At 39.7% G+C, this 16,052-nt stretch overlaps 1 protein-coding gene across 9 annotated transcripts in view; it reads left to right on the top strand.

Moving 5' to 3' along the window:
* The window catches only part of LOC110486950 (nuclear GTPase SLIP-GC), a 41,085-nt gene that overhangs the window by 19,456 nt on the left and 5,577 nt on the right, over positions 1 to 16,052 (top strand). For 8 of the 9 annotated variants that reach the window (XM_036941725.1, XM_036941728.1, XM_036941732.1 and 5 more), the window contains 6 exons: positions 1,240 to 1,285; positions 1,375 to 1,473; positions 14,663 to 14,762; positions 15,157 to 15,290; positions 15,364 to 15,546; positions 15,821 to 15,975. In XM_036941725.1, coding sequence (XP_036797620.1) covers positions 1,240 to 1,285; positions 1,375 to 1,473; positions 14,663 to 14,762; positions 15,157 to 15,290; positions 15,364 to 15,546; positions 15,821 to 15,975 — 717 coding nt within the window. The remainder of the gene's footprint in view (positions 1 to 1,239; positions 1,286 to 1,374; positions 1,474 to 14,662; positions 14,763 to 15,156; positions 15,291 to 15,363; positions 15,547 to 15,820; positions 15,976 to 16,052) is intronic. The other variant, XM_036941733.1, reaches the window with a different exon arrangement.

The raw sequence follows: 16,052 nt of genomic DNA, 5'->3' as shown, positions 1-16,052 counted from the left end.
CATTGAGAGCTTCTTATTTTGTTTTAATACGTTAAAATGCTATATAGATGTATTACTCTTTTTCGACTGTGTGCGTGTCTCCATCTCTTTCATTAAAATGCTATATACAGCATCCCGTGGACATTATAAAGGGCCATATTTTTTCAAATCGTATTTGTATGCACAGACATGGCAAAGCAATCGCTGAATTTGACTCAAGCTGGCTGATCTAAATGCATAACTTTGATAGCTTTATAATAAAGAATGTAACCTACGCACCTCCTTAAACCTAACATAAGTAAAGAAGTAAATTTGTGTGGAAGTCAAACATTTGTTTTACTTTGGAGGCAGATCCATTGCATATGCTCAGAATGACAAAAAAATGTAGCCCTTTACATTGCCCTTCTCCCCTTGTCTATAGGAGGGACGCAAAGCTATTTTAAAAGGCCCAATTGTTGATTTAGATGTTCACAAATTTCACAGATTTTGACTATCACTAATGTTATGATATATTTGGTAAAGTAATAAAGAAAGTTAAATATTTTTGGGGAGATTATAACAGATTATACCAATATATGGACATATTATAAAGTATGAAAAGGCTTATTCATAAAAATGCTTATTTTTGCATATCATCATATTTGTATGTTTTATTATAATTGTACTGTTTACTAGATCATATAGGTTGAAAAGTGTTTTATTCTCAGACATAAATAAATAGTTCCAGGTGAAAGTTAAAGTTCATAGCTTTCTATTACATTAATAAAATATTTCCTTCTTGCTAGATAGAGGACTAAAGCCATAGCGAATCAGTGCAAACCGGCTGTCAGCTCAACTTTTAAGATGAATGCACTAGCTGTGGGTTGCTCTGGATGGGAGTGTCAGCTGAATGACAAAATTATAATGTTAATGTAGTGATATGTATATTTATGTATTTAATCTGTTTGGTTGTTCCCTGTTTGGACTCCAGGAAGATTAGCCGCAACTAATTGGGGATCCTAATAAAATACTATTAAACGTTTTATTTGCATTACATTTGTACACAAACTGAAATTATTAGTGGCTGAACTTTCCCTCACCTCAGAATTAATTTAGATTACACAGCTATCTTCATTTATTATTTGCAAATACTTAAATTTGTGTATGCCACAAGCAGGTCAGCAATGTACACAATGTATAGAGGAACAATCTAGCAACACAGCTATAATGGATGTGCCCATAGAGCAATCTACATTTCTAACATAAGTATTACAATTATAGATCACCAGGTTTAAAGAACAGTGAACTGCACCTCGACCTGGAAAAGGTAATCAACACCTACACCAGCTAAAACTGATGTTAAGATCCTTCAAAACTGTCTAAATGATAATGTTCTATATTTTGCTTTTCAATCAGAAAGGAGCAGCTGAGCGGAAACGAGGCTGCATCCAGCACAGAAATGAACAAGCTAAGATAATGTTGGGAGAGAGGTTCAACGACGAAGTTGTGAAAAAGGTTAGTTTTTATGTACACATCACAAAGCTAGAGTCACATGACTTGGACTCGGGTCTGAAACATTAACTTGAGACTTGACTTGGAATAATCAAGAATAATCATTGTCTGATTACAGGAACCTCACGACTCAGGACTCGACTTTGACTTGAGACTGATGACTTGAAATTATCTGGCCAGGTTTTGTAACGTTTTGTCACTCATTTTGTGACACAGAGTCTATGTGGATTACTCTCCATGCATCCAGAGACAGTAGGCGTCATCCTTGCAAAAATAACTGTAACAGATTGGCTAGTGAAACGCACACTCTGTACTCTGATTGGACTAGAAAACTGTCAATCAACACAGGTCGGGTGAGCTAGCAAACAGATTGCTGATTTTCTGTACAGCTATAGGATCAGGTGCATGGTTTTCTTTGTTCATATTTCCCTGTTTATATCAGAGTTCTGTGTGTCCGTGTCATATGTCTGTCATTTTTGTTGTGAGTAATAGGAGTGCGTGCCTCAATGCCCATAGAAATATGCTACGTGGCCTGTGCTCCACGCGTTTGAGCCAGAACATTGAATAAGAGAAAATTATTGTTCCACGTATGCATGGTGTTGAAATATCAAGAATAATCATTGTCTGATTAAGATTTATATACCAATGTAACAATGGATGTGGAAATGGCCTTTTACATTGTAGATCCAGTTTATCAGTTGTAATTGCCAATTGGGTAATTGTATGGTCTTGGGGGCCAAGTGCTTATATTATGTAGGCCTACCTGTTTGAGCTCCTGTTAGACACATTGCATTTGGTTTCTCAAGGGGAGGCTGTACAGTCGTGCCCTTTACCTGTGTCTGTTCAGATAGGACAGGTTAAGCCTGATGCAGAGGCTATTTATTTTGGGCTATTACCCATGTACATTTAGTAATTCTACTTGTATATTTTGTATGATATTGCTCTTTCACCATTGGATCACCAAGACCTGTAAATAAATCTACACTCTGAGCACGTCAACCTGCCTTGCCTTCTGCTGATTTCATGCCCTTTAAGACTGCTAATAAGAATGTGTTGTGGACAAAATAATGAAAAGGGTTGTCTGGCAGTGTCAGTAAATAGACACAGATTTGTAGTTGAACAATCGTTTTTTACTTTACTCGAGACTTGGCAACGTTCGACTTGACGTACTCATAGAATGTCCGACTTGGACTCGACCAAAATCTTGACCCGTTCTACTTGGGACTCGACTTGAGACTCAGACCTTGTGACTTGAGACTTGCTTGTGACTTGAATAACTGTGACTTGGACTCATGCTCACCAAAACACCCTCAACTGTGTAAACTCTAAGAGAAACATTTGAGTACATTTGTATTGACTAGACACCAAACTACCTCATGGTGTTGTTTACAGCAGCTCCCAATAATATTACTTGGTAAATTGTGCTGCACTAAAGCATTAATACCATCTGGCTTGTGTTATTATTTATTTTTTACTTGAAGTGCATCTTATGAAGTCTTCATAAAGTATTCATATAGGCTTCATAATCAATGCATAAATGGGTCACAAATCATCTATAACGTATTTTATGCTCTATAAAAAATGAATAATTGTGAACAGATAAATTGGTTATGTCACACAGTTACGCCACATTATGAATCTTTATAGAGCGTGATATACGGTTGTAGATGATGTGTAGAATCTACATAGTGCTTTATGAAGCGGACCAATTTCTCTTCACGAAAAAACGTCATGTTACATTTAAAATAACACTAAAAACATCACCCATAAGGAGATACATCCAAATCTGACATGATTATACACAAACCAACACAGATTCGTAATACTAATTACATACAATATTATATATATATATAAAATACATTACAATACTTATACAGTTTGTCACATTCTTCACTCCTCTTCAGTTGCCTTAAATATTTGAGAAGGAATCTGTATTAAGCTATAATCATGTTATTTGTCCATGATTTGTCTGCCCTTGGACTCATTATACAAAAGATACATTTCAATTATAAACTTTAGCTCCGATAGGAAAATAGTCATTCTATCCACTTTGCAAAAACTTTTGGCACTCATCTTTTTAAATTTACACCAAGTCTTAAACATTTTAAATCTTGCTGTTGTTAATAATTAACACTATCGATTAAAATGCAGTTTGTAAAATTGACATTCAAGTAAGACATAAGCTGGGCTACTTGATCCCAAAAGTTTCCCAAGCTTTTACATTAAATAAACATATGCTCTGTATCTTCTGATAATTAACAAAAACCGGTGCAAGACTCCATTTATAAACCGTTGACATATTCGGTAGGTAATTATGACCCTTTTCTTTCTGAAGAGAGTTTCAATGTTTGTTGTCGCCACACTCTACCGAAGTTGATATTTGTTTGATCAGATAACACCCTCTTCCAGTTATTCTGCATAAATGATATATATATATATTATTATCAATAGATTGTCCTACAACTATTTCCTGTTTGCACAATTTCTAATGAATTGTTGGTGCTACATCCTATTGTAGTATTGCTATCATTGTGCAATAAAATACAACTTTATGGAATGGCATTTCGAATTGTAAATAATTCAGAAATCCAGTTTCTTGTATCTTGAAGCTTTGGTTTGTCGTTACCAAACAACTATTTTAAGTAAATAATACTTAAATTAACCCAATGCTTATAGAATAATGTTTTTCTTCCATTCACATATAGTATAATGTACTCAGATCCCCAAATGATATGATTTCTAATATCATGGCTCCTTCACCACCTCCTGCTATATAACAACTCAATATGGCATCTTGATAGAAAGGTGTGTTGATTGCATTGAAATGGATGCTTAATTTAAGCAAGTCTTTACCCAATCTAATAATAAATCATTTTGGTAATAACTTCCAATATCTAGATGAGTGATTTAAATATTTGCATTCAATATCTAAAATGTTTAGACCACCAGTAACATAATCACCAATCATATACATTTGGGTACTGATGGGGTATGACCATTCTTCAGGAATAAATAGGTATATACAATTCATTCAAAAAAGTCGAAAAATGTATTTACCAATTACAAATTGCCCATTGAATTCATTTGTATTTTATTTTATATAATACAGAAAAAATCTATTTGGCTCATAAATAAGTTATAAAATAACCTGTGGCCTTTGGTCAACATATTATGAACAGTACTAATATATTACACAATTGGCACAGTTCAGAGTGTTAATCTTCAGAGCTTTGTGGTCCCTTATTACTCGCTGCGTTAGTGTCAGAAATAAGATACTGTGCCTTACCATGATTCAAATCAAATTTATTTATATAGCCCTTCGTACATCAGCTGATATCTCAAAGTGCTGTACAGAAACCCAGCCTAAAACCCCAAACAGCAAGCAATGCAGGTGTAGAAGCACGGTGGCTAGGAAAAACTCCCTAGAAAGGCCAAAACCTAGGAAGAAACCTAGAGAGGAACCAGGCTATGTGGGGTGGCCAGTCCTCTTCTGGCTGTGCCGGGTGGAGATTATAACAAAACATGGTCAAGATGTTCAAATGTTCATAAATGACCAGCATGGTCGAATAATAATAAGGCAGAACAGTTGAAACTGGAGCAGCAGCACAGTCAGGTGGACTGGGGACAGCAAGGAGTCATCATGTCAGGTATTCCTGGGGCATGGTCCTAGGGCTCAGGTCCTCCGAGAGAGAGAAAGAAAGAGAGAATTAGAGAGAGCATATGTGGGATGGCCAGTCCTCTTCTGGCACAGTCAGGTGGACTGGGGACAGCAAGGAGTCATTATGTCAGGTAGTCCTGGGGCATGGTCCTAGGGCTCAGGTCCTCCGAGAGAGAGAAAGAGAGAATTAGAGAACGCACACCTAGATTCACACAGGACACCGAATAGGACAGGAGAAGTACTCCAGATATAACAAACTGACCCTAGCCCCCCGACACATAAACTACTACTGCAGCATAAATACTGGAGGCTGAGACAGGAGGGGTCAGGAGACACTGTGGCCCATTCCGAGGACACCCCCGGACAGGGCCAAACAGGAAGGATATAACCCCACCCACTTTGCCAAAGCACAGCCCCCACACCACTAGAGGGATAGGTAGGTAGGGGTAGGTTAGCAGTAAAACCTTGAAATCAGCCCTTGCTTTGACAGGAAGCCAGTGTAGAGAGGCTAGCACTGGAGTAATATGATCAATTTTTTTGGTTCTAGTCAGGATTCTAGCAGCCGTATTTAGCACTAACTGAAGTTTATTTAGTGCTTTATCCGGGTAGCCGGAAAGTAGAGCATTGCAGTAGTCTAACCTAGAAGTGACAAAAGCATGGATTAATTTTTCTGCATCATTTTTGGACAGAAAGTTTCTGATTTTTGCAATGTTACGTAGATGGAAAAAAGCTGTCCTTGAAATGGTCTTGATATGTTCTTCAAAAGAGAGATCAGGGTCCAGAGTAACGCCGAGGTCCTTCACAGTTTTATTTGAGACGACTGTACAACCATTAAGATTAATTGTCAGATTCAACAGAAGATCTCTTTGTTTCTTGGGACCTAGAACAAGCATCTCTGTTTTGTCCGAGTTTAAAAGTAGAAAGTTTGCAGCCATCCACTTCCTTATGTCTGAAACACATTCTTCTAGCAAGGTCAATTTTGGGGTTTCACCATGTTTAATTGAAATGTACAGCTGTGTGTCATCCGCATAGCAGTGAAAGTTAACATTATGTTTTCGAATAACATCCCCAAGAGGTATAATATATAGTGAAAACAATAGTGGTCCTAAAACGGAACCTTGAGGAACACCGAAAAATACAGTTGATTTGTCAGAGGACAAACTATTCACAGAGACAAACTGATATCTTTCCGACAGATAAGATCTAAACCAGGCCAGAACTTGTCCGTGTAGACCAATTTGGGTTTCCAATCTCTCCAAAAGAATGTGGTGATCGATGGTATCAAAAGCAGTCCTAAGGTCTAGGAGCACGAGGACAGATGCTGAGCCTCGGTCCGATGCCATTAAAATGTCATTTACCACCTTCACAAGTGCCGTCTCAGTGCTATGATGGGGTCTAAAACCAGACTGAAGCATTTCGTATACATTGTTTGTCTTCAGGAAGGCAGTGAGTTGTTGCGCAACAGCCTTTTCTAAAATTTTTGAGAGGAATGGAAGATTCGATATAGGCCGATAGTTTTTTATATTTTCTGGGTCAAGGTTTGGCTTTTTCAAGAGAGGCTTTATTACTGCCACTTTTAGTGAGTTTGGTACACATCCGTTGGATAGAGAGCTGTTTATTATGTTCAACATAGGAGGGCCAAGCACAGGAAGCAGCTCTTTCAGTAGTTTAGTTGGAATAGGGTCCAGTATGCAGCTTGAAGGTTTAGAGGCCATGATTATTTTCATCATTGTGTCAAGAGATATAGTACTAAAACACTTGAGCGTCTCTCTTGATCCTAGGTCCTGGCAGAGTTGTACAGACTCAGGACAACTGAGCTTTGAAGGAATACGCAGATTTAAGGAAGAGTCCGTAATTTGCTTTCTAATAATCATAATCTTTTCCTCAAAGAAGTTCATGAATTTATCACTGCTAAAGTGAAAGTCATCCTCTCTTGGGGAATGCTGCTTTTTAGTTAGCTTTGCGACAGTATCAAAAAGGAATTTCGGATTGTTCTTATTTTCCTCAATTAAGTTAGAAAAATAGGATGATCGAGCAGCAGTAAGGGCTCTTCGGTACTGCACAGTACTGTCTTTCCAAGCTAGTCGGAAGACTTCCAGTTTGGTGAGACGCCATTTCCGTTCCAATTTTCTGGAAACTTGCTTCAGAGCTCGGGTATTTTCTGTGTACCAGGGAGCTAGTTTCTTATGAGAAATGTTTTTAGTTTTTAGGGGTGCAACTGCATCTAGGGTATTGCGCAAGGTTAAATTGAGTTCCTCAGTTAGGTGGTTAACGGATTTTTGTCCTCTGGCGTCCTTGGGTAGACAGAGGGAATCTGGAAGGACATCAAGGAATCTTTGTGTTGTCTGTGAATTTATAGCACGACTTTTGATGATCCTTGGTTGGGGTCTGAGCAGATTATTTGTTGCAATTGCAAACGTAATAAAATGGTGGTCCGATAGTCCAGAATTATGAGGAAAAACATTAAGATCCACAACATTTATTCCATGGGACAAAACTAGGTCCAGCGTATGACTGTGACAGTGAGTGGGTCCAGAGACATGTTGGACAAAACCCACTGAGTCGATGATGGCTCCGAAAGCCTTTTGGAGTGGGTCTGTGGACTTTTCCATGTGAATATTAAAGTCACCAAAGATTAGAATATTATCCGCTATGACTACAAGGTCCGATAGGAATTCAGGGAACTCAGTGAGGAACGCTGTATATGGACCAGGAGGCCTGTAAACAGTAGCTATAAAAGTGATTGAGTAGGCTGCATAGATTTCATGACTAGAAGCTCAAAAGACGAAAACGTCATTTTTTTTTTTGTAAATTGAAATTTGCTATCGTAAATGTTAGCAACACCTCCGCCTTTGCGGGATGCACGGGGGATATGGTCACTAGTGTAGCCAGGAGGTGAGGCCTCATTTAACACAGTAAATTCATCAGGCTTAAGCCATGTTTCAGTCAGGCCAATCACATCAAGATTATGATCAGTGATTAGTTCATTGACTATAATTGCCTTTGAAGTAAGGGATCTAACATTAAGTAGCCCTATTTTGAGATGTGAGGTATCATGATCTCTTTCAATAATGACAGGAATGGAGATGGTCTTTATCCTAGTGAGATTGCTAAGGCGAACACCGCCATGTTTAGTTTTGCCCAACCTAGGTCGAGGCACAGACACGGTCTCAATGGTGATAGCTGAGCTGACTACACTGACTGTGCTAGTGGCAGACTCCACTATGCTGGCAGGCTGGCTAACAGCCTGCTGCCTGGCCTGCACCCTATTTCATTGTGGAGCTAGAGGAGTTAGAGCCCTGTCTATGTTGGTAGATAAAATGAGAGCACCCCTCCAGCTAGGCTGGAGTCCGTCACTCCTCAGCAGGTCAGGCTTGGTCCTGTTTGTGGGTGAGTCCCAGAAAGAGGGCCAATTATCTACAAATTCTATCTTTTGGGAGGGGCAGAAAACAGTTTTCAACCAGCGATTGAGTTGTGAGACTCTGCTGTAGAGCTCATCACTCCCCCTAACTGGGAGGGGGCCAGGGACAATTACTCGATGCCGACACATCTTTCTAGCTGATTTACACGCAGAAGCTATGTTGCGCTTGGTGATCTCTGACTGTTTCATCCTAACATCGTTGGTGCCGACGTGGATAACAATATCTCTATGCTCTCTACACTCGCCAGTTTTAGCTTTAGCCAGCACCATCTTCGGATTAGCCTTAACGTCGGTAGCCCTGCCCCCCGGTAAACAGTGTATGATCGCTGGATGATTCGTTTTAAGTCTAATACTGCGGGTAATGGAGTCGCCAATGACTAGAGTTTTCAATTTGTCAGAGCTAATGGTGGGAAGCTTCGGCGTCTCAGACCCCGTAACGGGAGGAGTAGAGACCAGAGAAGACTCGGCCTCTGACTCCGACCCGCTGCTTAATGGGGAAAACCGGTTGAAAGTTTCTGTCGGCTGAATGAGCGACACCGGTTGAGCGTTCCTACAGCATTTCCTTCCAGAAACCGTGAGAAAGTTGTCCGTCTGCGGGGACTGTGCCAGGGGATTTATACTACTATCTGTACTCACTGGTGGCACAGACGCTGTTTCATCCTTTCCTACACTGAAATTACCCTTGCCTAGCGATTGCGTCTGAAGCTGGGCTTGTAGCACAGCTATCCTCGCCGTAAGGCGAGTACAGCGACTGCAATTAGAAGGCATCATGTTAATGTTACTACTTAGCTTCGGCTGTTGGAGGTCCTGACGAACCACGTCCAGATAAAGCGTCCGGAGTGAAAAAGTTGAGGAGGAAAAAACAAAAATATAAACGATAATTAAAAAGTAAAACCCGGAAATTTGTCAGGTAGCAAAACAGGTTGGCAACAAAACGCACAGCAACTCAAAAACAAGTCTGCAAGTCGTGACCGGAAATGACGTGCTGAACCTGATTGTGGTGTAATCAGAAGTGCAGATGGAGGCGCTAAGGGGGTTGAAAGACTGTAGTGATAGTGTGGCATTAACAACATTGTGTACAGATCTGCTATCTTAATTTGATCACTGTTGTGAGATAATTTCCTGGAAATGTCGATTTCCTTGTGTATTCTGTTACGGTGCGTGAATGAGGACCCAAAAGCGAATTAACGTAAACAGAGCTTCTTTAATAACAAAACAAAACGTAGGCTCAGATGGACCGGCAGGTTCCGACAGGACAGGACAAGGTTGCAGCAAACATGACGATAGTCTGGTTCAGGCATGAACAACACAAACAAGAATCCGACAAAGACAGGAGCAAAAACAGAGAGAGATATAGAGGACTAATCAGAGGGAAAAAGGGAACAGGTGGGAAAAGGGGTGACGAGGTAGTTAGGAGGAGACAAGGGACAGCTGGGGGAAAGAGGGGGAGAAAAGGTAACCTAATAACGACCAGCAGAGGGAGACAGGGTGAAGGGAAAGGACAGAAACAAGACACAACATGACAATACATGACATATTCAATGTTAAAAAAGGCTTCCAAAGTTTGTAATTTCCACTTTAAAATATGAGACAAGGTTTTCCCAAACAGAACATCTATGAAACCCTATAAAAATGTATATGAATTATAATCCACATTATAGTTCACATTTACTGTTGCTGTATGATTTTTTTTGCCATTTGAGAGAAACTGGTCAAATTAACATAGCAGATCTGTATATATGCTGCAAAGTCAAGCTTACTTTAAATGTTTTTTTTACTGCATTATCCTTACTTTGTAAGTCACACTGCACTTCAACCTTCTTCAACTTCTTAGGGATAGCCCCCTTTTTTGAATTTTCACCTAAATGACATACCCAAATCTAACTGCCTGTAGCTCAGGCCCTGAAGCAAGGATATGCATATTCTTGGTACCATTTGAAAGGAAACACTTTGAAGTTTGGAAATGGGAATTGAATGTAGGATAATACACAGCTCAAAAAAATAAAGGGAACACTAAAATAACACATCCTAGATCTGAATGAATGAAATATTATTATTAAATACTTTTTTCTTTACATAGTTGAATGTGCTGACAACAAAATCACACTCAAAATTAAAGTGGAAAACCACACTACAGGCTGATCCAACTTTGATGTAATGTCCTTAAAACAAGTCAAAATTAGGCTCAGTAGTGTGTGTGGCCTCCACGTGCCTGTATGACCTCCCTACAACGCCTGGGCATGCTCCTGATGAGGTGGCGGATGGTCTCCTGAGGGATCTACTCCCAGACCTGGACTAAAGTGAGACATGATGTCCCAGATGTGCTCAATTGGATTCAGGACTGGGGAACGGGTGGGCCAGTCCATAGCATCAATGCCTTCCTCTTGCAGGAACTGCTGACACACTCCAGCCACATGAGGTCTAGCATTGTCTTGCATTAGGAGGAACCCAGGGCCAACCGCACCAGCATATGGTCTCACAAGGGGATCTGAGGATCTGGTCTGAGGATCTCATCTCGGTACCTAATGGCAGTCAGGCTACCTCTGGCGAGCACATGGAGGGCTGTGCGGCCCCCCAAAGAAATGCCACCCCACACCATGACTGACCCACCGCCAAACCGGTCATGCTGGAGGATGTTGCAGGCAGCAGAACATTCTCCACAGCGTCTCTAGACACTGTCACGTCTGTCACATGTGCTCAGTGTGAACCTGCTTTCATCTGTGAAGAGCACAGGGTGCCAGTGGCGAATTTGCCAATCTTGGTGTTCTCTGTAAGTACAACCCCCACCTGTGGACGTCGGGCCCCCATACCACCCTCATGGAATCTGTTTCTGACCGTTTGAGCAGACACATGCACATTTGTGGCCTGCTGGAGGTCATTTTGCAGGGCTCTGGCAGTGCTCCTCCTGCTCCTCCTTGCACAAAGGCGGAGGTAGCGGTCCTGCTGCTGGGTTGTTACCCTCCTACGGCCTCCTCCACGTCTCCTGATGTACTGGCCTGTCTCCTGGTAGCGCCTCCATGCTCTGGACACTACGCTGACAGACACAGCAAACCTTCTTGCCACAGCTCGCATTGATGTGCCATCCTGGATGAGCTGCACTACCTGAGCCACTTGTGTGGGTTGTTGACTCCGTCTCATGCTACCACTAGAGTGAAAGCATCGCCAGCATTCAAAAGTGACCAAACATCAGCCAGGAAGCATAGGAACTGAGAAGTGGTCTGTGGTCACCACCTGCAGAACCACTCCTTTATTGGGGGTGTCTTGCTAATTGCCTATAATTTCCACCTGTTGTCTATTGCATTTGCACAACAGCATGTGAAATTTATTGTCAATCAGTGTTGCTTCCTAAGTGGACAGTTTGATTTCACAGAAGTGTGATTGACTTGGAGTTACATTATGTTGTTTAAGTGTTCCCTTTATTTTTTTTGAGCAGTGTATAACACAATATATCTGGTAGAAGAAAATACTAAGTTAAAAACAGCCAGTGTTTTTTTTACCACCATCTTTGAAATGCAAGAGAAAGGTCACAGTTATAGCCATCACTCTGGTTGTAATCCCGATAGTGTCCACAAGATGGCAGAAGTGTATGTACAAAGTTTCAGATGGATAACTTAAAGTATGACTGAACCTCAAGACTTTTAGTGTGAAGTCCCCAGGTACATTTGGGCAAATTGTGAAGGAGACATTCGCATTCATATTCCATTTTTCTGCAAGAATATCGTCAAATCTGTATACTTGGACTTTGATTTAGCTTTCCAAGTATTAGTAGCCATATTATAAGTTCAACATTTGCAAAACAACCATTTTTCATAACTTCATAACTCTGAATATCTTTATAATTTTTGTCCAAAATGAAAAGGCTTGCTGTGGTACAAGGTTAGCAGCTACATTTTACGACATATACATGGTTTCCAGATAGTCCCATAAAGCCCAGCTATTTGATTATCTAGCTAGCTTTGTTTGACCCCGATTGGTGCTAATTTGACAAAGATACAGTTGTTCAAGTGATGGCTGCCCGCATCATCGGCGTGCCATGAAGGCGTCGCTCTCGGACCAAATATGGTGTCCTATAGGATATAATACACCCCTAATGAAATAGGGAAGTCTTGTTACCTTCTAGGATTCTCTGAGGAATAGATACAAACGTGATTTGACTCGTTGAAACAACGTTGGGTGAGATTTTCACAGGTTCCTTTCTTTGCAAATTGAACGAGTGGAAATACAAAATTGATTGTGCATGTTATACAGATCCGTTTAACCTCTAGTAACTCCCGGGTCCGGGAGCGTAATCATCGACTGACACTAATTAGCATAACGCAACGGACATAAATATTCCTAGAAAATATTCCTATTCATGAAAATCACAAGTGAAATATATTGAGACACAGCTTAGCCTTTTGTTAATCACCCTGTCATCTCAGATTTTCAAAATATGCTTTACAGCCAAAGCTAGACAAGCATTTGTGTAAGTTTATCGATAGCCTAGCATAGCATTTTGTCCAGCTAGCAGCAGGTAACTTGGTCACAGAAATCAGAAAAGCAATCAAATTAAATAGTTTACCTTTGATGAGCTTCGGATGTTTTCACTCACGAGACTCCCAGTTAGATAGCCAATGTTCCTTTTTTCCAAAAATATTATTTTTGTAGGCGAAATAGCTCCGTTTGTTCTTCACGTTTGGCTGAGAAATCGCCCAGAAATTGCAGTCACAAAAACGGCAAAAAATATTCCAAATTAGCTTCATAATATCGACAGAAACATGGCAAACGTTGTTTATAATCAATCCTCAAGGTGTTTTTCAAATATCTATTCGATAATATATCCACCGGGACAATTGGTTTTTCAGTAGGACCGATTGGAATAATGGCTACCTCTGTATTTTACGCTAGAATCACTCTGGGAGCCATCAGGTGACCACTTGCGCAATGTAGCCGCTTACGGGTATTCTTCAACATAAATGCGTAAAACTACGTAACAATGCTGTAGACACCTTGGGGAATACGGAGAAAAAGTAATCTGGTTGATAGCCCATTCACTGCTCAATAGGGACGCATTGGAACGCAGAGCTTTCAAAAGATGAGTCGCTTCCGGATTGGATTTTTCTCAGGCTTTCGCCTGCAATATCAGTTATGTTATACTCACAGACAATGTTTTTACAGTTTTGGAAAATTTAGAGTGTTTTCTACCCTAAGCTGTCAATTATATGCATATTCTAGAATCTTGTCCTGACAAAATATCCCGTTTACTACGGGAACGTTATTTTTCCAAAAATAAAAATACTGCCCCCTAGTCACAAAAGGCTAAGGATATGAACAAATATTTTATCTAACAAAACAACACTTCATGTTATCTCTGGGACCCTTTGGATGATAAATCAGAGCAAGATTTCAGCATGTAAGTACACATTTCACCTTCAGAGGTGAATTTATCAAACCTATCGTGGTGAAAAAGTGTTTTGTTGTTAGGAGCTCTCCTCAAACAATAGCATGGCAATTTTTTCGCAGTAATAGCTACTGTAAATTGGACAGTGCAGTTATATTAACAATCATTTATGTTTTTAGCAGATATTTGTTGTTTCTCTAAAATCTGCGATCTTGACATAACGCGCTGCATGAATTACAACTGTTCCGTTGACGGAACACCGATCCTTGCTCTTCCACTCATTCACCAACACCTCAAGGCCTCAGGATCATCAAACTTCTGATACTCATGCAGCACATTTGGGGTGATAGGATTTGTGAACCACTATAAAAAAAAAATTTAAGATAATTATTGAGTTTTAAGGCCTTTCAAATAGAAATGACAAAATACTTAAAAGTAATTGAAAAACTGTTTTTCAACGGCATGTAACAGAAATACAGCCCATCTCTTACTGCATTAGTGTAATGTGTAAATTGTTCTTACCCATCTAATAAATAAACCTCAAGTCAGATCTTTCTAATGTTTTAAATAAGAACATCTACTCCATTCTATCAAATGCCTTGTGTTTTGTGTATAAGCGAGGCTGTGCTGCAGACATGGGTACGAGGCGAATCCGAGCTATTGTATTTGAAAGCCTAATATGGAAAATATCATTTAGAATTTATTTATTTTTCTCATACAACTCTTCCAGAAACCTTTCATTCAAATGGAAAACATCTTCCAAGTGTTTACAGTGAGTGCTGAGGAATTTCAGAATGATGAGAATCCCATTCTGGAACAAGAACAGACAGGTAAGATAAGTGTTGACATGAAAGGCGTTCAGCAAGACAAACACCATTGTTAGCTAAAAAAAAGCTAACAAATTCAATTTATTTTCTGTAACCATGAACATTGGCTAACAGTAGCTAACAGTCTGAGAAGGATGTGAGTAACAACGAAAGTAACTGTTTTGGGTCTAAACTGCCACTACAATTAATAATGTGATGATTGAATCTTTTATTACATGTAGTAAGAACAGCAAAATCATTTTCAAGTTGAACATTGTCGCTAAAATGCCACAGTAACCCCTACAAAAATGAGCTATTTGCGACTTCACCGTAATATTTTTGCATGTTCATTCAACCCATTCAACTGAAATTGTTGAACTCACCTATGCTATTGAGCCTTTTTTCACTAATGTTGCAGAGATACCACAACTCAAACAAGTTCTGGAGGATATGAATGAGAGACACTCAAAGACTGCAGTTAAAGACTATGTATCTGGAGTCTATGGGATCCTCTCTTTGATCAAAGCGGCCAACTCCAACGACTCGACGATGGTATGACATGCAAAAATCTATCTAGTGAAAGTAAGTCTTGAATGAATTGTCCTTCTTTGATTTTGTGTCTTAGGTTGAGATGAAATCAAACATGTACCAACTGCTAAAGGATTCACTGAAGAAGCAGATTTCTACCATCACATCCCTCATGACAAAACATTACAACGACCTTCAAAAACTCCTGTCAGAGGGAGTTGCCAAGTCAGAAAAATCATGCTTGCAGATTGCCAACGACAAAGTAATCACACCAAAGGCAGTGAGTTTAAGCTAACTGAAAATCATATTTATATACTCTATGTACAGTAGCTAATTATCTTATCTCTTGTGATACCTATCAAAGCAATTCGGCATGTCTACACTTTGTCAGAGTCCCGGCAGAAGGCTAGACATGCTGAAAGCATCAGAGTTTTATGCATGTTGTTCCATTGAACAATTCAATAATTCATATTTTAATTGCAAGAAGAGTGCGTTCGTCCTTCTTGTTTTTGATAGAATGTGCTAATATTTTTCCATTGTCAAATTCTTTTTAGAGGAAGGATGGCAGAGGATACCATCGTACATTGTCATCTTTATGCAGGAATAATGGGTTCTGTAGGTCAACAAATGGAGACATCACAGACCTCAACAAAACGTTGGCTGAATCTATGTACACTGCCATAAATGAGAAATTTGCTGTAATTTTCCCGTAAGTACTATTCTCACAGTGCCAATTATTCTTTCACATTAGTCAATTCATTATCTCCATTTGAATAAAGGACAACT

Source organism: Oncorhynchus mykiss, chromosome 13, assembly GCF_013265735.2.
Source record: "Oncorhynchus mykiss isolate Arlee chromosome 13, USDA_OmykA_1.1, whole genome shotgun sequence".
Lineage (NCBI taxonomy): Eukaryota > Metazoa > Chordata > Actinopteri > Salmoniformes > Salmonidae > Oncorhynchus > Oncorhynchus mykiss.
The sequence above is the reverse complement of the archived record's forward strand: the minus strand, read 5'-3'. Positions and strand labels throughout refer to the sequence as shown.